The sequence below is a fragment of the Budorcas taxicolor genome, chromosome 18 (assembly GCF_023091745.1).
Source record: "Budorcas taxicolor isolate Tak-1 chromosome 18, Takin1.1, whole genome shotgun sequence".
NCBI classification, from domain to species: Eukaryota; Metazoa; Chordata; class Mammalia; order Artiodactyla; family Bovidae; genus Budorcas; species Budorcas taxicolor.
The window spans coordinates 51706792-51729174 of NC_068927.1; the positions used below are offsets into that span (position 1 = coordinate 51706792).

The 22383-nt window shown below is 46.9% G+C and overlaps 1 protein-coding gene across 3 annotated transcripts in view; it reads left to right on the plus strand.

Annotated features, from left to right (window-relative positions):
* The window catches only part of HNRNPUL1 (heterogeneous nuclear ribonucleoprotein U like 1), a 34040-nt gene that overhangs the window by 3864 nt on the left and 7793 nt on the right, over positions 1-22383 (plus strand). For all 3 annotated transcript variants that reach the window (XM_052655538.1, XM_052655536.1, XM_052655537.1), the window contains exons 2-10: positions 1666-1791; positions 3784-3937; positions 4915-4988; positions 6912-7051; positions 8656-8755; positions 10509-10621; positions 15703-15969; positions 17059-17181; positions 17282-17410. In XM_052655538.1, the coding sequence (XP_052511498.1) occupies positions 1671-1791; positions 3784-3937; positions 4915-4988; positions 6912-7051; positions 8656-8755; positions 10509-10621; positions 15703-15969; positions 17059-17181; positions 17282-17410 (1221 nt within the window). In that variant the 5' untranslated portion in view covers positions 1666-1670. The remainder of the gene's footprint in view (positions 1-1665; positions 1792-3783; positions 3938-4914; positions 4989-6911; positions 7052-8655; positions 8756-10508; positions 10622-15702; positions 15970-17058; positions 17182-17281; positions 17411-22383) is intronic.

The window sequence follows — 22383 nt, forward strand, 5'->3', positions numbered from 1 at the left end:
CACAGGAGAGATTTTCGGAAAGAAAGATACGAGTCTTTTGTGGCAAGAACAACACTGCTTAGGACCTGGAAGAAACAGGATGGTATGAAAGGGCCCCCTGTGTTCTCATTAAGGAGTTATTCTGTGTCTTCCTTTCTCTCCTACCCATTACAGCAAAATCCTTTGAGCCCCGTTTATGCCCCCTTCCAACCCTGCCTTCAGCCCTGGTAAACAGACCTGTAGCGAACCACGTGATCTGTGTGAGTTTCCTCCCTTTGGGCCGCACCTGGTTTGTGCCCAGATACATTTGTCCTCTGAGAAAGGATCCAGTCAGTTAGCAAGCAGCAGAATAGTCTCTTCTTCCCCATGGTTCTGCCTCACTGGTCCTGGCACAGCCACTAGTAGGGCCCTGGAGGCGCCTTGCAGAGCCTGCCCCTGGGGTGGAGAACCTGCTTGCTACTCAACCTAGGTTTCCAAAGTTCTCTCTGGGTTTGGCTACAGGGTTCTCCTTGAAGAAGTTTCAGGTTTTAGTCCTATCTCTGAGCTCTCTCATGTGTCACCCCAACCCCAGGAATGTTTTCTCCATTCTCATCACTGGGTTATCGTCACTTATGTATCCTTTGAGTCCAGGCTTATCTGTTACTTTCTGGGTCCCTGATCTCAGCCCCTGGTACTTCTTCATAGCCCTTAACACAATACAATTTTTGTACTTTCAGATTTGTTTAATGTGTGTATGTCTGACTAAGCTGGAACTTGTTCTTAGTTATATCTTAGCATGTGGTGTATAGTATGTGCTCCACTCCATGAATGGTTGATACTGTTTTTCCTTCTTTTTTGGCTGCATTGCACAACTTGCGGAATCTTAGTTCCCCAACCAGGGATTAAACCCTGGCCCCAGCAGTGAAAGCACTAAATCGTAACCACAGGAAATTCCCTGATGTTATTATTCTTGCCACCCTTCAGTTGAGTTCCTCCTGGACCCACAAAAACACCTTCCTGAAACACTTCCTGCCTAACTCCAAATATTTTAGGGCTTATCCCTAATGAGTCTGAAGGCCACTATTATCATGACTCCTGTTTTCTTAACAGTTCCTTTCCTTCCTCCCCCATTTCCCCTTCAACTGAGATGGTTTTCCCTTATCTTTACAGCTATTGCAGGGTGGAAGAAATTCATAAAGAGAGTTGGCTATGCAGGTGGGAATAGCAATTAGGTTGGACAGAGGACTGGTTTGTGCTCTGAACAATTTTTAAGGTTGTACCCTAAAGGCAACTCCCTAAGCTTTATACTGTGTCAGAGAACAGCTGGGCTGGTAATTTTTAAACTGTTTTCATGGAGTTGCCCCCCACCCCAGTGGGGACTTAGAGGGGAGGTCAAGTTGGACCCCTTCTCCAACTTTCCCATCTCCTTGCTCCCACCAAAGCATTTGTGCTTCATTTGGTTTTATGTGTTAGGATTCTGTAGAACCTAGTCACAGATAGATCTCTTAACTTTTGAGGGGCAAGAGGGCCTGTCTTCAGGCAGCTGGGGCCCCTGACTGCCCAGGTGGGTTTCCATCTGAAGGTGTTTTCACATCTTTTAGTCTCTGGAAGACTGATTGTCCACAGTGGGGATGGCATCGTTTTGTATTAAAAAGCTACCTCTAGTCCCAAGAAATACCCTTCTAACTGGCCATTTTTTGTTTTAAGATGTCATGGACAATATTACCATGCAGAACCAATTCTATGAGACGCAGGTCATCAAGCAAGAGAACGAGTCAGGCTACGAGAGGAGACCACTGGAAATGGACCAGCAGCAGCAGGCCTATCGCCCAGGTAGGAAAGCGCATGTGATACATCTCTTTGGAAGGAAATGTAATCTATGTGTGGATGGCCTCTACCTTCTGCCTACTGCCTGTCTTCCCAGAAACTTTGTACCTTCCTTTTAGGCAATATTTTGGGCTTGGTCACTCTGGCAAGATCTTTTTGAAGGGAAGAACTTAGTCTCTCTCATTCGCAAGTGTTAGGATAGGGGAGTCTTCAAAGTCTCTGTCATCAGATGTTAGTACCAACATCTTGGCGAGCTTAGACCTGGAGGCCAATATCTGAGTCCTACTTAGAATCTTACAATGCTGAAGCTAGAAAGGACCTTCGAAATCTAGTATTTGCCATGTTCTGAAGAATATTGTTCCAGGAGATATTGCTAAGGACTTCTCAGAGAAGAGTTCCTTGGCCAAATGCATCTGAAAAATGCGGCATATACCTTGCCACCTCTGGGAGAGTCACTGTGTTCATGAAAGATGCTGAGAAGTCCTGGATTGGGAAAAACTCTGTGTCACATTGTTTAAACCCAGCGTTTCCCAAATATGTAAATATGTCTTTGTAGAACAGTTTTCTACAATACAAGCTTGGAAGGCAAAATTATAATGTAGGTCTCTCCCCATTTTACAGATGGGGGAGGTCAAGGGCTAGGATTGGATCCAGGACGTTGAACTGGCTTCTGGGCCACTGCTCTTGGCTGATCAGCAGCGCTCCTTACCTAGTGTTTGGGGAGCGGGTTCTCCTGTCGGGTACCGACCGAGCCAGGGCTGACTCCCGGTCTTGTGCTCCTTCCACTGTGCTGTGGCCCCAGTGCCTTTTTGTGGTCAGTCTAGTCGGTTCTGTCTGATTCCATTCTGGTTCACCACAAAGTAAAATCCCCGGACATTTCTTGTGATTGGCTCAGGATTTTAATGAATGTAGGTTACAAACTGTAGATTTGTGTCAGGCTCTGTGAGACTTGTGGGATCATTTGGCCCAAGGAGACTGTTTTCTGTGCAGACATTTATCAGGGCCTCCCATGAGCCCAGTGCTGTGATGGGAACCAAGGAAGCTCTGTCCGTGTGGGTGAGCACCATCTCTGCCCTAGTGAACGAGGAGCCTTCTCTGAGATTTTGTCTGTGTGCCAGAGCCAGGGAGTGCTCCAAGGTGGTGTTGAGTTGAATGCTGAAGTGTGTAGATGTGATGTGAGTGATCCACAGCATCCATAGATGAGGTGAGTCTGAATCCACAGTTTGTTCTCAGTAGGCATGGATTCTTGGAATCTGCCTGAGCCTGGGACATTCTTGTGGTCCACACTGTGTTATCCCATCCTGACTTCCTATGTGTGGGGTGATTTAATAAGGCCATCCCACCTGTGGGCTGACTTACATGCATACCCTCCCTTCTGGAGTGCTTCTGGGCTAATAGTGATTAAAGCCCATGGAGTTACATGGGGGACCACAGCACTGCTGAACTGACTTTCCCCTCCATTGCTAGACTGAAGAAGCTCTGTAAGAATTGAAGTGAAGAGATTTTCTGGGAGAAGAAATTATAAAATGCAGAATTGTGAAATCGTAGAAGTCTTTAGGGCCCCCTCCTACTTGGTGCATGCGATGGCAGCTCCCAGCTTTCCCAACTTTCCCTTGCCTTTGGCAAAGTAGCCCAGGCAGTCATTCGCCTTTGAGTAGAGTAGGCCCTTAGAGAGCTTCTCCTTGTTTAGTGCTAAAGTTCCCCTCTCCTCCCCCCGAAGCCTGAGAATTTTCTGACTGACATCTCTCATCCTATCAACTACTGGTGCTGCTGGGCCTGGATGGCCATCCCCAGCCTCACTTTATTGTAGCCCTGTCCTCCAGTACAGCCTTTTGGGTTCCCTGAGCAGGCTTCCACTGAACCTAGCAAGAGCCTTTGCCCAGACCTCATCACCATAGTCAGGATCCTGCCAGTATCTCCTGAAGTAGAGGGGACCAGAAAAGTGATAACTGAAGAGTTTCTGAGTGTCTTAACCGTCTGGATTTGTCCTGACTGTAGAAGTGAAGACAGAGATGAAGCAAGAAGCACCCACCAGCTTCCTCCCACCCGAAGCATCTCAACACAAACCAGACAGACAGCAATTCCAGAGTCGCAAGAGGCCTTATGAAGAAAACCGGGGACGGGGGTACTTTGAGCACCGAGAGGATAGGAGGTGGGTCTGTGAGGCAGTGGTCATCCTTTTTCCAATAGGTCTCAATGTCTGTAGCCCAATGCCCACCGGGGTCTTTTTACTAGCCAGGAGGGCAGAGCTGAGGTCTCCCTGCCCTCTCACTCTCCCCCATTTCTTCCTATACCCACTACAGATTCAGCTCTGCTAAACTTCTGATCCTTCCCTCAGTTTCTCCCTTCCCATTACTTGAAGGATGAAGTTCAAACACCTTGCCGTTCACATGTGAGATGCCAGCCTTGCCTTTTTGTCCTTTGCCCCACTGCCCTGCATATGACCTGACCTGAGCATATGGTAGACTAAGGTCGTCCAGACTGTCCCAGGGAGGACCCTACGCATTAGACTCCACACTTCTACCCCTTCCCCTTATTCCAATATGTTGGAAACCACCAGTATTTTCACATAGTCCATTTTAGTATTTTGGTTGGAATAAATTTCGTTCATAATTTAGGACACTTTTAAAAGAGAAGAAGACAAAAATGGGTCATTTCAAATCCTTTCAGATGTGGAGTTTTAGGAAGCCTGGAATAAGGACAGATTATAATAACAGATTTATCTAAATTTTTACAGATTGCTCTTCCTGGCCCAGTACCCTCTGGGCTACTGTAACCTCCCATCAGTAGCAGAGTTCAGTGTGAAGGCGGTGCTCAGCATGTAGAGGGGTGGATCAGAATCTGAGGGTGTGAGAGAGTGGTATTTTTCAAAAAGTTCTGCAAATGATTCTCATGGCTGTCTTCAGCAGAGCACACCCTCTCCAGTCTCTGACCCCGCCCTGGTAGTTAATAGTCATTGCTCTCATTGCAAGAATGTAGGGTTCCAGAGTTCTTTTGCTAACATCTGTGGGAGGAACTTGAAATCCAGGAAGCAGCTTGTAGGCCACTTGTAAATTCCTGCAGAAACTTGAGGTCCCTTCTTCCCTTGTCCGTCTGTTCTCCTGTGACTGATACCTCTTTATGACGCAGGGGGCGATCTCCTCAGCCTCCGGCTGAAGAGGATGAAGATGACTTTGACGACACGCTTGTGGCCATTGACACATGTGAGTCCTTGGAGTGCCTGTTCGATACTGTCTTCAGTCAGTGCAAGGAGACTGCCTTTACCTTCACAAAATCCCTGCCTGGCACCGTCCAGAGCAGTGTTAGTTCAGATGTGAGAACCAGCAGAGCCCTGGAGTCAGGGTGTTGGTTTGGAGACAGAAAATTTACTTCAGCTCTATCTGTGAGATTCGGTCAAGTTATTCTACTTCTCCAAGCTTCTTTTCAGAGAGGAAGAATCCTGCTCTTATACCTCAGGGGATTTTCAGTGACATTCATCAGAGAGCAAGTTGGAAAACCCTGAACACCCTGTAAAGTTGTCATCTAATCAAGAAGGGAACCTGAGTGCTGCTGGGGAAACTTAACTCTTTGACAGCCATTTCCCCAGTTTCCATCCACTGCTCACGTTCCTGGTGAAACCAATGCTGCCTTGTCTCCTCAGGCATTAACCTGGCCTGCCCTGCTCTCTGTCCCCCAGTTCCGTTTTGTTTCCTCTAGATAAGTGACTTCCCCCTTGACCGTGCATCTAAATACTTGGGGGAACGAATATAGAGGTCCTGTGCCTTCGCAGGCCTCCTCAGATAGACTCTTAAGTGGTAGAGCCTGTGAATCTGAATTGTTGAACACACCCAGAAGCCCAGTCAAGTCTGAGGACTGCACTTTTCAACAGAGCAGAAAATTAATAGCAGTTCATTCGTGTACTTGTTTACGTAGCTCGTGTTTATAAACCAATGGCTACATGCTTTAAAAGAGGTAAAGACATCTCGTATACAGTCCCTTTTATCACAGGAGCTAAAGGATTCAGAGTAAAACGGAGTGTTAACTTTTTTAAGTATTGGGTGGCAGTGGTTCATGAAGCAGCATCTGATTAAATGCCAAATGTACAGACGATGGCACTCAGCCTTTAGAGAAAGGAGAGAGCCTACTGGACGAGACAGACAGGAAAGACTCTCCTGAGACGTGGGTGGCCCCTGGCAGAGTGGGGAGTCTGAGCAGCAGAGTCCTGGGCCCACGCAAGGAGCTGGGAACCTGTGGCGCACCTGACCGTGGTCCTGGGTGGCGGGTGTGGATCAGGGTCAGCTGTTGGTGCCGCTCTTGGCAGCAGGAGCATGACTGATATTCCACACTGATAGAGTTAGCATGGGAGATGGTTGAAGTTTATGGTGTTGGGAATTAATCTTTTCTAAATTCTAAAATCATCTGAGACTCTAACCTTTTAAATTCTAGAATCACTTGAAAGGATATTGACCCTCTCCCTAGCAAGTGTGCATGCTGAGTCACTTCACTTGTGTCCAGCTCTTTGTGACCCTATGGACTGTAGCCCACCAGGCTCCTCTGTCCATAGGATTCTCCAAGCTAGAATACTGCAGTGGGCTGCCATGCCCTCTTCCAGGGGATCTTCCAGACCCAGAGATCGAACCCACCTCTCTTATGTCTCCTGCACTGGCAGGCGGGTTCTTCACCACTAGCCCCATTAGAGAGGCATGTGTGTATTATTTGCAGGAGCCCCCTTGACAGCCATCCTTGGACCCCAACCCAGTGAAGAACCCTAGTTCCTCTGTGGAATGGCAGCTTTCATCCTGCACAGTCCAGTTTGCAGTATTGCAGGGCCTTTGTGCTAAAAGAGAGAATGGTTAGGTGGTGTGGCTGGTTTCTCGTGAACCTATCCCCACACCATGTCAGCTTGTGTGCTTTTGGTTAACACTCTTAGGAAACTTACCTCTGCCTGTCCCTCTGCTGCTGTTGCTGCTAAGTTGCTTCAGTCGTGTCCGACTCTGTGCAACCCCATAGACGGCAGCCCACCAGGTTCTCCCCGTCCCTGAGATTCTCCAGGCAAGAGTACTAGAATGGGGTGCCATTGCCGTCTCTGGCCTGTCCCTCTGGGGAGCATTAAAACATCAGCCAACTACAGGCTTTTCCCTCCACAGATAACTGTGACCTCCACTTCAAGGTGGCCCGAGACCGGAGTAGTGGCTACCCGCTCACGATTGAAGGCTTTGCATACCTGTGGTCAGGAGCCCGTGCCAGCTACGGGGTCAGAAGGGGCCGCGTGTGCTTTGAGATGAAGGTAAGTGGGAGCAACAGAGGGATGGGGAAAGAAAGCAGATCCATCCTTGGTCAGAGCCATGATTGCAAAAGAAATTTGATTGAACATGAATTTTATGTTCAGGCCAAAGAAAGAGTAAAATGAATTCATGAGAACGGTCATTGCTAAACATATGGGGAAAGCAAGGCGACCATACATTGCTTCATCAAGTGGATTTTTTCCTTGATGGGGTTTGACCTAGGTGCTATATAGCCAGCCATTCGAGGGTGATATGTTTGTAGAGCTGGGGAGAGGAGTTGTTTGGAAAAACAGTGAGCTGGAAAGAATTGGCCCTGGCCAGTTAAAGGGAGGCCAGGTGAGAGTAGGGCAAAGTAGGGTTCTGCTATCCGGATATCCTCTACCATTATCTCTCCACAGTTCCATGTCAAAGTGTATTTATGAAAATAATACCTGGTCATGTTTAGTAAAAGGTCGGAGAGCACAGAAGAGTGAAAACCAGAGTTATACTCAAATCCTCCCAGCCCCATCCTACCCTCTAGAGATACTTTATGTGTTAACAGTTTCTTGTGTATCCTTTGTATATCCAAACTTATTTGTGGTAGCTAATATCTATAGAATACCTTGCATGTGCTAGGTACAGTGCCAAGTTCTTTCCATGGATATCTCCATTAGTCTTCACCATCTCTTCACAAAATATGTACTGTTGTCCCCCATTTTTCAGAGGTGGAAACTGAGACCAAGGGTTATTGAATTTGACTAAGACACTTGATTCCAAGTTGCACATTGTTTTGTGTGCTTAGAGAAACTGCCAATTAAACTAACATAGTGCTTTCGGACATCAGTTGTAAGACATATACTGACTCTGGAGATGTTAAAATGTGAAAATCGTGTGTCCAAAAGTCAGTTACTAGAGTAACTTTCCAAAAGCCACAAACTAATAAGATAAATGTTGATTATTAGATAATTAACTGCTAATTAAAAGTTAAGTCAGAAGGTGCCTTTTATTTTTTCTGCTCCTGTTACTTAATACTATGTATCTCGAACGTTTTTCCGTACCAGTGTATTAGCCCTGCTTTGTTCATTTTAACTGCTGTATCATTCTGTGGCATGGATGTGCCTTAATGTGACTGGTACTTTACAGGCGGTTTTTTCTTCCTTCCTCTTCCCCTCTCTTTCTTCCTTCCTTTTCAACGTAAAGACCGCCGCCCTGCACTTTGTCTGTGTGTGTGTGTGTCTCTAGGACAGACTGAAAGTTGAACTGCTTGGTTACAGAGCATGTGCATTTGCTGTTAATAGTAAGACTGTTACGCTGCCCTCCAAAGACATTACACCAATTTATGTGTCCATACCAAATGTTATGAGAGTCCCTGTTTGCCTTGTACCAAGTATTAAAGCTAAAAAATAACTATTTTTAAATTCTCATCTCTGTGGCCCTGAACTCTCCTGAGCCCTCTGGAGGCCCTGGTTTCGGTATAGCTGGCCCTTCAGATAGCTCAGATACATGTTCCCCAGCCACAGAAGCCATTCCTGTTTTTTTAACATCTGTGCACTTCCCACCTGTATTGCCTCCTAAATTGTCAGCCTCCAGAGAATCAATTCTGAGCCGCCTTTTTCTCTGTCCCCAGATCAATGAAGAAATCTCTGTGAAGCACCTTCCGTCTACAGAGCCCGACCCCCACGTGGTCCGCATTGGTTGGTCCCTGGACTCTTGCAGCACTCAGCTAGGTGAGGGAGGTCAGCCAAGCAATCCAGAGAGTAGCGTGGGTGCCTTGATGCCTGGATTCTCAAGCTTCCTCAGCTTCTCTCTCCCGCATTGGACCCAGAACAGAACTACCCTGGGGTGGAATAGACACAGGGATTAGGTTTGTGGTGCTGCCTAGCTTCAGACTTACAGGATTTAACTGGAAGGACCACTACAGTCATACAACAACTTTTCTACAAAAATTTATCCTTCATCTTTAAGAACAGGGTCCAAAGTTCTCTTCAGAAAACTGTTCCCTTTAAAAAAAAAAAAGACCGATTGTCTCCTGTTCTCAAACCATGGTGAGAGTAATGAGGTCCTCAAGTTCCACTGAGTTCTGTCTGGAATGTTCTGTCCAGAACCTAACCCAGAGTGAAAGAGAAAGACCAGTGGGGCCAGGGCTGGCTGGTGGAGAGAGGCAGGGAGGGGCTGTCTTGAGAGGTTTTGAATTTTCACAGATTCCCGAGGCCCTAATGACCTTCTGGCCCCAGGTGACTGATTTCAGTGACCGATGGTGAGACTTTCTTTCTTGATCATGTAAACATTCTGATTGTGAAAATAATGTCTGCTCCGTGTGAAAATTCAGGCCGTTACAGAGAGGGGAAATGAAGATCCTTCTAAACCTGTGAGATAACGACTAGTGTTAGCATTTTCATCTGCATTCTTCGAGGCAGTTTCTTTGTCCTTTGTGAATCTCAAATGGGATATGTTACAGAACTTTGTTGTAGACTGACTGCTTTTCCCCACTTAATGTTGATGGTTATATTTTTGTAAATAAGTATAGATTTTTTGACCACTGCATAATTTTTCATTTTATAATTGTATTACCTATTTATAAATGTTTTGTAGGTCATTTACATTGATTACAAATTTTTATAGTAAAACACTTGAGCTCTCCTTGTATGTAATTAGTCTGAGCCTTAAGAGTAGAAATGGTAGGTTAAAAGCAATGTACAGTTTTCATTTTGACATGTATTGGTAGTTTTATTTAAGATTCATATGTCATCTCCTTTTATCTTTGTTTCAGTTTTGAGATGTAAATGGAGAATAGTTGATGCAGATAAAGATACAAAGCCCAGAACAGTCAAGCATATGTCCAGGTTACACAGCTGATTCAGGCTAGAGCTGGGCCTGGAATTTATGCTTGTTGGCGCCTGCTTTACTGCCAGAACTTAGGTTTCTGGCCTAATATCTCTGTAACTCAGGGCCCCGGGGGGTCTCAGTCATCTTTCTTCAGAACCCAGTTGTGTAGCCTGAGGAAATCGGTACCTTTCCTATGGGTTAGACCTCGTGGTCTGCAGAAGCAAAACCTCTTTACTGATTTCTGACCAAAATTCATTGACACCCAAAACAGACACCAGACACCGTTAGGAGACTTAACTGAATGTTGAATGTCACAGGGAAGAAATGTGCCTTAGTGGACAGCCTTCCTCCATCCCAGCTTCTCTCTTCCCTCCTCCCTTTTTCCCCCAGTTCTCCCTTTCTGTTCAAAGCAGTTCAGGTCAGCTCCAACTCTCAGACTTAACACCTAAAGCCATCAAACCCTCAGAATCTCTGCATGATGAAGGGCTTCCTTTCAATGGAAGCTTTCTTACCTCCTCCCCCAAAAGCACCTGATTCTAGAACTGGCAAAGAAAATGTTTCTTTCATTTGTTTTAATTTAAAACTTTGTAACTGCCGTAAAGGCCATTGTGACCATTTCAGGTCTAACCTGCCTTTGCCTGTTTCTTCCTTCAGGGGAAGAGCCTTTCTCCTATGGCTACGGAGGCACTGGGAAGAAGTCCACCAATAGCCGCTTTGAAAACTATGGAGACAAGTTTGCAGAGAATGATGTAATTGGCTGCTTTGCGGTGAGTGCTGGCAGCCCGTGGGAGTTGGCAGAGCCAAGTGTTGGTCCTGTGAGGTCAACGTGCAACATCTTTTTCAGAATACCTTTGTCCATTGTCTGCCCTTTGTCCAGCTGCTCTCACCATACCTCTGTGACCACTGAAATGTTTGTGGTCATTTTGTGCAAAATTCTGCCATTCTCCCCCCTCTGGTCTTTTTTGCAAAGTTTTCAGATGGCATCCTGAAGATGTTTGGGGATGTCAGACATGCACAACTTCTAGATACCAGAGTGACATTTCCTAAGCAAACTAAGGAATTTCTTCTCTTTCCTGTGGAGTAGTCAGCATGCGCCAGGTGCTCAGTTGTCCGAATCTCTTCAAGCCCATGGACTGTAGCCTGCCAGGCTCCTCTATCCGTGGAATTTTCTCCAAAAATACTGGAATGGGTTGCCATTTCCTTCTCCAGGGGATCTTCCTGATCCAGGGATCAAACCCTTGTCTCTTGTGTCTCCTGCATTGACAGTCAGATTCTTCACCACCAGCACCACCTGGGAAGCCCATGAAATAGCCAGTCTGTTCTCAAGGGCAGTGGTGTTGGCTCTTGCCCCCACTTTAGCATCGTCTCATCCCAGAACTTCTCCCTTCTTTCATCTCATTGGTTTAGCCAGGCTTCCAGCAGTGCATTGCCTTTTAGGAGGATGGGGTGGATGCAGAACAGAACAAGGTAGAAGAAACCTGAACTGCTGCTGAACTTTAGTTCCCAAGAGCAGTAACCAGCACTCACAGAGGTATAGAGTGTGACTGATGGTTTTGGGGCCAGAATCCCTAGGCCCAGACCCAGTCCCTGCTTTTCAACTCACAGCCCTGCCTTCCCTGTGTTTCAGTTTCCTTTCAGTGGGAATTCTCACACCTACCTCAGAATTTCATGTTGTGTCATTAAAGTAAACCATGAGAAGCACTTACAACAGTGTCTGGCAGAGAATGAATGCTCAGGAAATACTCTTTAACACTATGATCATTGGAAGTTAAATGTTTGTAAAAATATGCCATGAAACCCCAGGGAGAGTGGTTAACCAGGTGGATGCTTCCTCTTGGCCTTGTTCCCGCTCCCTTCTTCCTTCTCTCCCTCATACTTATATACACAGTACTCTTTTTTCTTTTTGTCCGTCTTTTTTTCTCCCCTCTTTGAAAGAATTTACAACTTACAGAAAAGCCATAGAATTCTCATAGAATCTTGTCCAGATTCTAGTGTTTGCTTTACCATTTTTCTCAAATATATGTATGTGTATGTATATGATTTTTATCTGACCTATTTGAGAGTAAGATGCCTATTTTCTGTCTTTATTCCTTAATATTTTAGTATGCATTTCTTAAGAATAAAGCTATTCTCTTACCACAGTAATCAAATTTAATGTTGATTTAATGCTATTATCTACTCCACAGTCCATGGTTAAGTTTTGTCAGCTGTTCCAACAGTATTCTTTAGAGCAATTTGGTCTGTAGTTCAGGATCACTGATTGCATTTTCTTGTCATGTCTTTTTAGTCTAAAACAATTTTTCAGTCTTGTCAGTCATGACCTCATTATCTTTTTAATAAAAAGCATATTTTCTTGAATAAAAATTAACCATGTCTATATTCTGCATACTGTTCCAAACCTCGCATTTTTTTCAATTTAACAGTAAGTCTCAGCTATCTTTCCCGTCTGCACAGAAAGTATAAATCTAGCTCAATTTAAAACACTGTTGGATAGTTAATAAATTCTTATGGATTTCAAAAATATCCGGACATACAGAAAGGTATACATATAAAGTCTTCTTCAGACCCTTCCCCTGGTTCACATATGCCCTCCCCTACACATGAGCCCGCTGGTACTCAGCATTTCTTTATCAAAATACAGGAAAGGTGGTTGTTATTTTTCTTTTCTACACAAAAGGTAGCAAATTACACATGTTATTCTGTATCTGTTTAACTGTATATCTTAGAGGGTTTTTTTAATATCATTACCTAGAGGACTTCTTTGTTTTTTATATAATCTGCAGTCATTGTGTTGATCTACCATATTTATATAATCAGTCCTCTTAGTAGACATTTGGTTAATTTCTCATCATTTTACTTAGTGGCTTCCTAGTATTCTAATGTAGGTGTCAGTTTCCCCTGGTGGACCTGAAAGTTATTTCTTGGAACAGTTGATGCTGCAGTGATAGCTTATCATTTCCCACTTACCAGAGTATCTTGGAGGGCTTTTCATGTTCCCATTCATGGACGTCCTGTGTGATTTAGTCTCCCACTTCCCTGTTGGAGGACATTTAGCGGTGTTGGAGTGAACAGTTTGCACATTCTTGCGTTATTGTGGGCATACAGTTGTAGGATATATGCTACTGAAAGCATGAATTCTGAGTCAGAGGTATAGTTTTAATTTTTGATAGCTACTGTCAAGACTGTAGTCCAACTCCAGAGAGGTTGTAGCAGTTTAATGTGTCATCATCGTGACTGTTCCCCACGCTCTCATTCGGGCGTGACACTTGGGAACTTTGGGCCTTGACTCTTGCTTCAACCAGTTCATCTTCACTTCTGTTTTTTAAGATTTTGTGTTCAGTTTCCTTTGTTTAAAGGATCAGTTCAGTTCAGTTTAGTTGCTCAGTCATGTCCGACTCTGCGACCCCATGGATTGCAGCATGCCAGGCCTCCCTGTCCATCACCAACTCCCAGAGTTTACTCAGATGAGTCAGTTCTTCACATCAGGTGGCCAAAGTATTGGAGTTTCAGCTTCAGCATCAGTCCTTCGAATGAATATTCAGGACTGATTTCCTTTAGGATGGACTGGTTGGATCTCCAGTTGCAGTCCAAGGGACTCTCAAGAGTCTTCTCCAACACCACAGTTTAAAAGCATCAGTTCTAAAAAAAATAAAAAATAAAAAAAAATAAAAGCATCAGTTCTTCAGCCCTCAGCTTTCTTTATAGTCCAACTCTCACATCCATACATGACTACTGGAAAAACCATAGCCTTGACTAAATGGACCTTTGTTGGCAAAGTAATGTCTCTGCTTTTTAATATGCTGTCTAGGTTGGTCATAACTTTTCTTCCAAGGAGCAAACGTCTTTTAATTTCATGGCTGCAGTCACCATCTGCAGTGATTTTGGAGCCCCCCAAAATAAAGTTTGTCACTGTTTCCCCATCTGTTTCCCATGAAGTGATGGCATCACTTGAAAAGATTCAGAGCGAAGGGTTAAGAAGGGGTGTGAAAAATCAGTGACCTGTAGGGGAACTAGTAGGGAGGACATTGGTGTCAGAGCTTGAGTTCTCAGCATTCACAAAACAGGACCAGATGACCTTCCAGGTGGAAAGAACAGTATAGCTCACTTCAGCAAACCATAAGGAGTGAAATACTTGGCGCCTCGGGGACAGCCCAGAGAGGTGTGAGAGGTGAGGCTGTGAAAACACAGACTTTGAACAGTGCCAAGCTAGGACTTTGGGTCCGTAGGCCCTAGAGTGGCACCTGGAGACGTTTCAGCAGAAGTGACACCGTTACGCTTACCTCCTTGACTGTTGGCTCTGTTGAGCCGGATTTGTCAGTTGAGGGTGCTGGTTTCCGTACAGGGAGGTAAGTTCCTGTAGTTGAAGCTGGTGGACGTAAGAAAGGTTAGCCCCTGCTATGTTCAGTTCCGCAACAGAGCAAAAGTGACCTGGGCGATTCTTGCTCAGGTGAGAAGATACGGGAGGGGTCATACTGCAGGAGATGAGGCAGGCTTTAGTCCAGCAGATGTCTGTGTGTCTGCCCTGCATGATCTCTACCTGTATGGGCGCTTAGAGACACGAAGGACCATGTGGAACTGTGCCCTGTGACCACTGAGGAGGGTGTGAGGAGGCTTCTTGGGGGAAGGGGGCTTTCACAGCTGCTCAAAGGCAAGTCCCTAGGTGGTCTCTGCATGTAGGAGGGGAAGGAATACCACTCAGCCTTTGCTCCCGCCTACTTACAACCACAAATTTTGAGTCTTCCTTAATTATTAACCTTTGCCCTGCAGCTGAAGTGATCTTTGTGAAACACAGTTTTGACCAGGCAATTCTGCTCTTAGGAACAAGTCAGGGGCTCTGCTCTGCTGCCATCAGCAGGAATCTAAACGTCCCCGCCCCCACGCTTCAGTCCAGAGCAGTGTCTGGCATCTGGGAATGAGACCACCCACTCGTTGTACTCTCACCGTAGGAAATACATTAACCTGTTTAGTCCTTAGCACAACTCTGCTGTATTGCGGAATCTTTTTTGATAAGGAAACTGAAGATGTAGTAAATGATAGAACTGAAGCCATCTACCTTCCAAAACAGGATCTTGACACTAAACCTCAGCTCATCAGTAAGGACTCAATGAATTGTTGAATTAATGAATATGCTCCCTTCCAGCTGCCGGCTGTACCTGAAGTTAACCACCTCCCAGTTCTTTATGCTTCAGCCAGTCTGACCTTGTGTCCTCTCACTGCCAGATATGTACATAAGCACTTCTCTTAAGGACTGTCTTCTCTCACCCCAAACTTGGCTTGTTCCCATTTATTGTTCAGGACTTGGCTTACAGGGTCCTCCTCAGAGAATCTTGATCCTGCGTGGGTGTTCTCACTGAATTAGAATAATGTCCTTGTCTGGTTTCCCACTAGGCTCTGAACTCTTGTCAGGCTCAGATGACTAGAATATGCATCAAGAAGAGCAGGAACTCAGGGAGCGTGTGTTGAACATATAAATGGATGCACTTGTGGAGCCAGGCTTGACTTAACATTCCCTGCTGTGAATTTCTTTCCATCCATTATCTTGTGGGAGTTGAGAATGGACAGCACAGCTTCCTCTCCATCTCAGGCTAGGCACAAGACTCAAATACTTGGAACTTCCTAAAATTATACACTTCACATCCACTTATGGGTTATGGCCAAAGAGGGCCTTGGGCTGCATATGGTCTGAGCCATTCTTTGGGGCTGGCAAGCACGTCTGTATGTTGAGGAGGGCTGCACTTGAATCTGGGGCGCAAGCTGTTTCCACTCCTTACATCTGCTCCCTGACTTATGGTTCCTTGTAGCTTACACAGAGCATTGGAACTTACTTTCTTTGACTTTTTTCCCATAGGACTTTGAATGTGGAAATGACGTGGAACTTTCCTTCACCAAAAATGGGAAGTGGATGGGCATTGCCTTCCGAATCCAGAAGGAAGCCTTAGGGGGTCAGGCCCTCTATCCTCACGTCCTGGTGAAGAACTGTGCGGTGGAGTTCAACTTCGGGCAGCGGGCAGAGCCCTACTGTTCTGTCCTGCCAGGCTTCACCTTCATCCAGCACCTTCCCCTGAGTGAGCGCATCCGGGGTACCGTCGGACCAAAGAGCAAGGCAGAGTGTGAGGTGAGGGGCCTGGAAGCCTGCCTGGGTGGCCACCTCTGCAGAGCCACACTGCTGCCTAGACAGGAGGCCTGCCTGCGGCTGAGTGTGGAGGAGCGTCCTAGTTTCGGGGAGAGTGAGGGGTATGGGCGTGGCTTAGGCCAAAGAGGGCTGGACTGTCATAACTAAATACCAGAAAGATCCCAGAAGTTGCCACACTGTTCCTTGAGTGAGGTCAGAATCTTGAGAAAGGAGGCCTTCTAGCAGAAAAAAGGTACAAAGGCACTTTGGTGAGCAGGTTCTTGGAGGAGGTTGTGTGGCTCCACACTCCTGCCCAAGCCTGTCTGAGAACAAAAATGGTACCTGGGCTTGGAGCTGATTTGGCTGCAAAAGCTGTACTTCTGGTCTTGATTCTCAATTTTTGTTTTTCTGGTGCATAAGTGATTTTGCGTTTATTCTAGAAAATTAAGAAATATAAAGGAGAGTTTCCTGTAATTCCACCATCTACAGATGTTTCCTTTTAAGAGTTTTGAAGTTTATCCTATGCTTTTTTCTGTATTAGGTACCAGTTATACACACATTTTATTGTTGAGATCTTACAGTATAAGTAAGCGTTTTGATACCCTACCCTTAACAGTTTTTGGTGAGCTTTTATCTTAACCACATGAACACCTCTTTGAAATTTGTTGTTAGTAGCCTCAAACTATTTTCCTCCTCTTACGCATTTTACTTGCATCCAATGTTTGCCAAATTTTAAAGGTACTAACTAGAAATGGTGCTTGTCCTTGCACATACAATCTGTCCCCATCTGAGACTCCAGGAATGTTGTACCATTCCTTGTGCCTATTCCATGGGCCTTTCCCTGTCAGACGCCCCTGGATCTTGCCTAAACAGAAATGTTAATATTCATGATAACAGCAGGCCCTCTGCTGAAAGTCTCACAACCCTCATCTCTTTCACTCGCAACGGCAATACTGTGAGGTAGACACTGTTACTGCTTCCATTTCCCAGAGGTGGCTGTGAGGTTTAGAGTCACCCTCATGGTCCTCAGCGAGTGGTGATGCCAGGCTGCACACACTGTTCACAGCGCCCCTCTTGGTCCTGTTCTTGTAGATTCTAATGATGGTGGGCCTGCCCGCTGCTGGCAAAACCACGTGGGCCATCAAACACGCAGCCTCCAACCCCTCCAAGAAGTACAACATCCTGGGTACCAATGCCATCATGGATAAGATGCGGGTAAGCGCAGCCTCTCTTTACCCCCGCCCCCCCCCTCCCCAACTGCCTGCTGCCTAGCAAACAGGACCCCCACCCACCCCTCACCACTCTCTGCCCGCAGGTAATGGGCCTACGCCGTCAGCGAAACTACGCCGGCCGCTGGGACGTCCTGATCCAGCAGGCCACTCAGTGCCTCAACCGTCTCATCCAGATTGCTGCCCGCAAGAAGCGCAACTATATCCTAGATCAGGTACTTCCTGGTGACCATCGTCCCCTAGGAGAGGGAACGGGCCTTTTGGGTACCTGGAAAGTCCTCTCTGGTTCTTTTTTTTCCCCATAATACTCTTGGCCTACAGTATTGGTCAGAGGTCAGCTATACATGGTAGCACAGTCCCAGACTCTTAACTTTCTGAGTCCAGTCTGCCGGGGGGTCAGTGGGCAGCAGTCCAGACCTGGCTCAAGCCCACAGCAGCCCAAAAGAACATCGTCAGGTGAGAGCAATTGTGTGAAATGGAAAGGCTTAGATTTCTGAGCCAAACAGACCTGGGCTTGAATCCCAGCTCTGCCACTCGCTAGCTGCATGCCTGTGGGCAGCAGCCTTTATCCTTTGACTATTAAGTCTCCTGATCTGGGAAGCAGCTCAAAATGGCGCCCACACAGCTAACATGGAGACTGGCATGTGGTAGCTGGAGGTTGTTGTTAATATACAGAATGGGTCTGTCCCAGCCTCTCTCAGCATGTTTTTGACTGTCAGGTACATGTATATGTCGTGTGTTCTCTACCTGCATTTCAGTGAAGACCAGGGTTCTTCACATTAAAAGTATGACCGACCCAAACGGTTAAAGTTCCTTGTTAGGACCCCATGAGACATCATCCTTGTCGTTTGTCCTAAAGGCTTTCTCAAGTAGCAGGTTTTGTATATGTGTGCAGATATATAAACTAAGTAGCAGCGCTGATCTGGCAGCCTTAACTAGAGTGCCTTCCATGAGTGTGGCCCTGTCCCAGCCCTGATCAGAAAGTGGTTGAAAAGAGTTCCTAGCGGTCCAGTGATTAGGACTCTGCACTCCCACTGCAGGAGGCCCCTGGGTTCAATTCCTGATAGAGGAACTAAGAATCCCACAAGCCATGTGGAGCAGCAATAGATAGATGGATCCATTATTCACCCAACTAATTCACAACCTTTTAGAAAGAAAAGAAAGAAAGGTGGTTGGAAACTCCAAGGGATCAAGGTACTTTTGCACAGGAGAGAGCATCTTACAGAAAACAAGCCAGAGCTTCTGGGTTGGTGAATAGAGGAGATTCGGGGAGGGTGGCACGTTCCACATAGCTTGCCCTTTGCGTCTTTTCCATCAGGTTGTTCCTGCATCATATCCTTTTACAATACACTGGTAATCTAGTGTTCAAAGTTGAAACATTGATTCCTTAATATCCAACCTTTGAAAGGAATACACAGAACTGAAGACAAAAATAAAAGACTACTAGTTGGTGATGGTTCTTCATGACAGATAAACAGTCTTGCCAGTTAGATACTGAGAGTGGAAATCTGGGTTGCTGATGAAACAGTTATGCTAGGAAACTGAAAGTCGGCCAGGCCTGCAGGACTATTGCCACTCTTCTGTCGTGGGGAGGGGTACAAGATTTATACTGGGCTCTGCTTTTCTGGGAGGTAGACATGTAAAAGGCCTACTTTTTAATTTTCTTGTAAGGTGGGTGTGTTTTTTTTTTCTTCAGTTCTTTTTTGGCCACACTGTGCATTATGGGGGGGTCTTAGTTCCCCGAGCAGGGGAACACACACACACACAGTGGAAATGTGGAGTCTCAACCACTGGACCACCAAGGAGTTCCCTGGAAAGGTGTACTTTTGTCTAGTGACCGATGCTGCAACCCTGGGATTAAGCCCTAAAGACTGACATTTGGGAAGACAGATATGATCCCGTAATACTAAATTTTGATACAACAACTAATGGGGCTGATATTTAGACTGCATTTATGGGGGAGGGGTGGTTAGGCACAGGGTAGTCCAAGAGCCACTCAGGGTTGCTGCCCTAGCCCAGCCCCATCAATAATGTGTACAGCCAGCCGCCTTCTCCTTTGAAGACTTTCTGTAAATTAACCCTGGCCTCACCTTGCCCCATTTCTTGTCAGGGCATTTTGGAATTGTAGTCCATACCTTGAGAATTATTTTTTTGGATACCACAAGTATTCCCTGCCTCCCTTTTTCTCAGTTTGCTAGTTAAATCAGCTGTGTAACCCATTTCACATATAGGGCCTGGTGGAGAATGTTTATAATCCTAGGGGTAAATTGTCTTAACATCTCCGTCCAACATTGCAAAATGGGCTTTCTCTGAAGGTCAGGCCCCCAGGCCCTCAGCCAGGCACAGAACTGCTGAGCACTGTAAAGACTCACTGTTGGCCCTCTCAGCTTGTGTCAACTTGCTCAGGACAGGGTCCAGGGCTTTTCCAGGTGCCCCTGTGGTCTCCAGGGCTGCTGGCTTCCTGGTGAAGGAACATGCAGGTCAGGCCAAGTGCTCCAGGCCAACAGCAAGGCAACAGAACGCAAACTCTGAAGGTGGGGTGGGATGGGGAGGAGGGTTCTCTGGCTAACCACAGATTGGAGGATTGACTTGGGGCCCCAAACCAGAGGTTACTGAGGCCTGAAAAGAGGTCTGAAGCCAGTGGTTTGACCTGTTTTGGCTTAAACATCAAAAAGGGTGTACCAGAAAAGCCTGTGTGGGTAGATGTGTGTGTAGAAGATTCAGAGCAGGCCCTAGGCCAGACCCTGGCATTTCCTCCCCCACCAGCCTTGGCAGTGAGGGGTAGGTCTATGTGCAGCTGACTCCTCAGTTAGATGGGGTTCCCAGAGCCAGGATTGGAGCTGCAGGCAGAGTCCCTGCAGCTCCTGGATCTCAGCCCAGCACTGTCTTTTTCCTTCTCTGGTTTTTCCTGAGTGGTCTGACCTCCCTACGTTTGGCTTTTCTGGGTTTCCTGTTACCTAGTTTGACCCCAGAAATGCTCCTTCTTGAGAGGGGAGTGTGCCTGCAGAAGCCAGGAAAGGCCAGGTTTCAAGGTGGGGAGTGTCTTTTGCCTTCGTTCCGTGGTGACCTGAGTGTCCTCTTCAGATCCTGTGAGTGTTAGAGCTGTGGAACAGCTGAGGAGAAAAAGCAGCGGTAGGCCACATTGCTTCAAATGGCTCTTTTAGGTGCCAATGGGAATCCTCTGGAATGGGAGACTGCCTCGACTGTCCCTGGCCTACCAGATGCAGAGCAGGAGCTGGCCTCAATGAGGCAGCAGACCTGCCCTCCTGGAGGCTTCTGAGAAGGCCCCTCAGGGCCATAAGTGAGGGCCCAGGCCACTCCCAGAGTGGAGGTCTGAGGCTAGGAGTTTTCTTAGCAATCCAGCAGCCCAGAGCCAGGCCAGGCAAATGACCAGAGGCTACGATATGACAGCATCATTAACCTTGCCTCAGCTCGAGGTGGTTGTACTCCTGCTTGGCATCCATGTGGGCACGTGCCATGCCTTTGCCTGAAACAGAGACCCAGGGCTACTGTGGGGACCCAGAGTAAACTGCCTCTTGTGGACAGGCATTGGAGAAGAGGGTGTTTCTTCTGTCCTCCCCAGCCCCAGAACCTCAGCCCATTCCATTGTTGACACTCGCCAGTTCTGTGTCTGCACATGTGGTTCATTCTACTGGGTTTACCTCATGCTGAGCCCAGAGTGAACTCTTCGGTCAACAGCTTTAACCTTGCTTCTGTGGGATTCACGCATGTTTCTCCTGCTGCCAGCCTGACCTTGTTGAGTTATGGAAGGGGGACAGTTGACAGGAAGCAGTGTCTCTTAGAGATTTCAGGCTGTGAGCAGCTTGCTGTGTCCCCTCCTGCCTGCCCCAGACTGCCACACACCACAACTACCGCGGCAGCTGCTCGGAGAAACCCAACCCCTGTCCTTTGGCCCGTATCACAGAGGAAGGGGAGTAGCCAGGAGGCAGGGAACACAGACAGCCCCAGACCTCCTTCGAGTCAGCATCTTCAAGCAGGGTGGGACTGAGAGGAGCAGGAATGAGGCAGCAGGAGTCCACACAGCTGGAAAAGCTGACCTAGCTGTTGTGTTGGTCTCCTAGCAACAGCCGCCAGCAGCCCCCAGTGACCACAGCAGTGCTGGGCCAGCCCAGGGGCTCTGACCTCACTGTGTTTGCTGTGGCAACAGCCACCAACAGCTAACTCCCTTCCCTCTAGGAAAGCCAAGTATTTGCATTTTTGCTGGTGTGGCTTAGATGCTCTTCTTCCTTTTCCCAAGCCAAGGAGTGAGGGGAGGGAGGTGCAGTCTCTAAACCGTCACCACGAGGGTTCTCAGCACCTCAGCTCTGAAGTATCTGAGGAGCCATCCCTGGGTGTCTAGCCACTTCCCAGGATAGAGGCCAGCTGTTGAGGAGTTCCGTCTGCTCTTCCCCATACTTCCCATCAAGAAGCTATGGGGACTGGTCCCTCTGGACAGCAATGCTTCTCCTCTCTGTCTCCTCATCAGGACATGGACAGGGCGGGTCTGCTTCATAGAAAACCCCCAAGAGGCACGTCCTTGAGGTTCAGAGGAATCAGATAGGATCACTGATCATTTCTTATGGGCAAGCAAACAGTGGAACGAGTTGTCCACTGTTCATCAGTTGTCCACAGAATGTCTGGGGCCATACTCACTCCTGGCTCATCTGGGTTGTGTGCCAGGAGGAAGCTTCATTATTTAGCTGGAAATCAAATTCTGTCTTCCTATGACCAGATGCCACCTGATCCACTTCTAGGAATGGAGCCTAGGAAGAGCAGCGAGGAGAAGGACTTGACTTTTCCTTTGTAACCAGTGTACTTTTTCACCGTTTGTGTGGGTAAAGGCACAGATGACTGCATGTGTATGCCTTCACCTCCACCCCCAATGAAGGTTGAGACATTTTCCCTGGGAAACAAGGAAGACCCTCTAACTGCTGTGTGTGTCAGAGCCACGGGGTCGAGTTGGTTTAGAGAACACCCACTGACCAGATCTCCCAACAGGTGTGCACTGCAGTCCCTGGCCTCTGGCTGACCCACACCCCAGCTTCTGTTCCTCGTGTTTTTGGAATAGGCTCTCTTGTGTTTCATCTTCTCCTCAAACTTAACTTTCCTTGATGCTCCCTACTGGGAAGCCTCTCCCAGGACACCGTCAGTCCTGCTGGCCCCAATTTCAGACTTCTTTCCCTGCCAG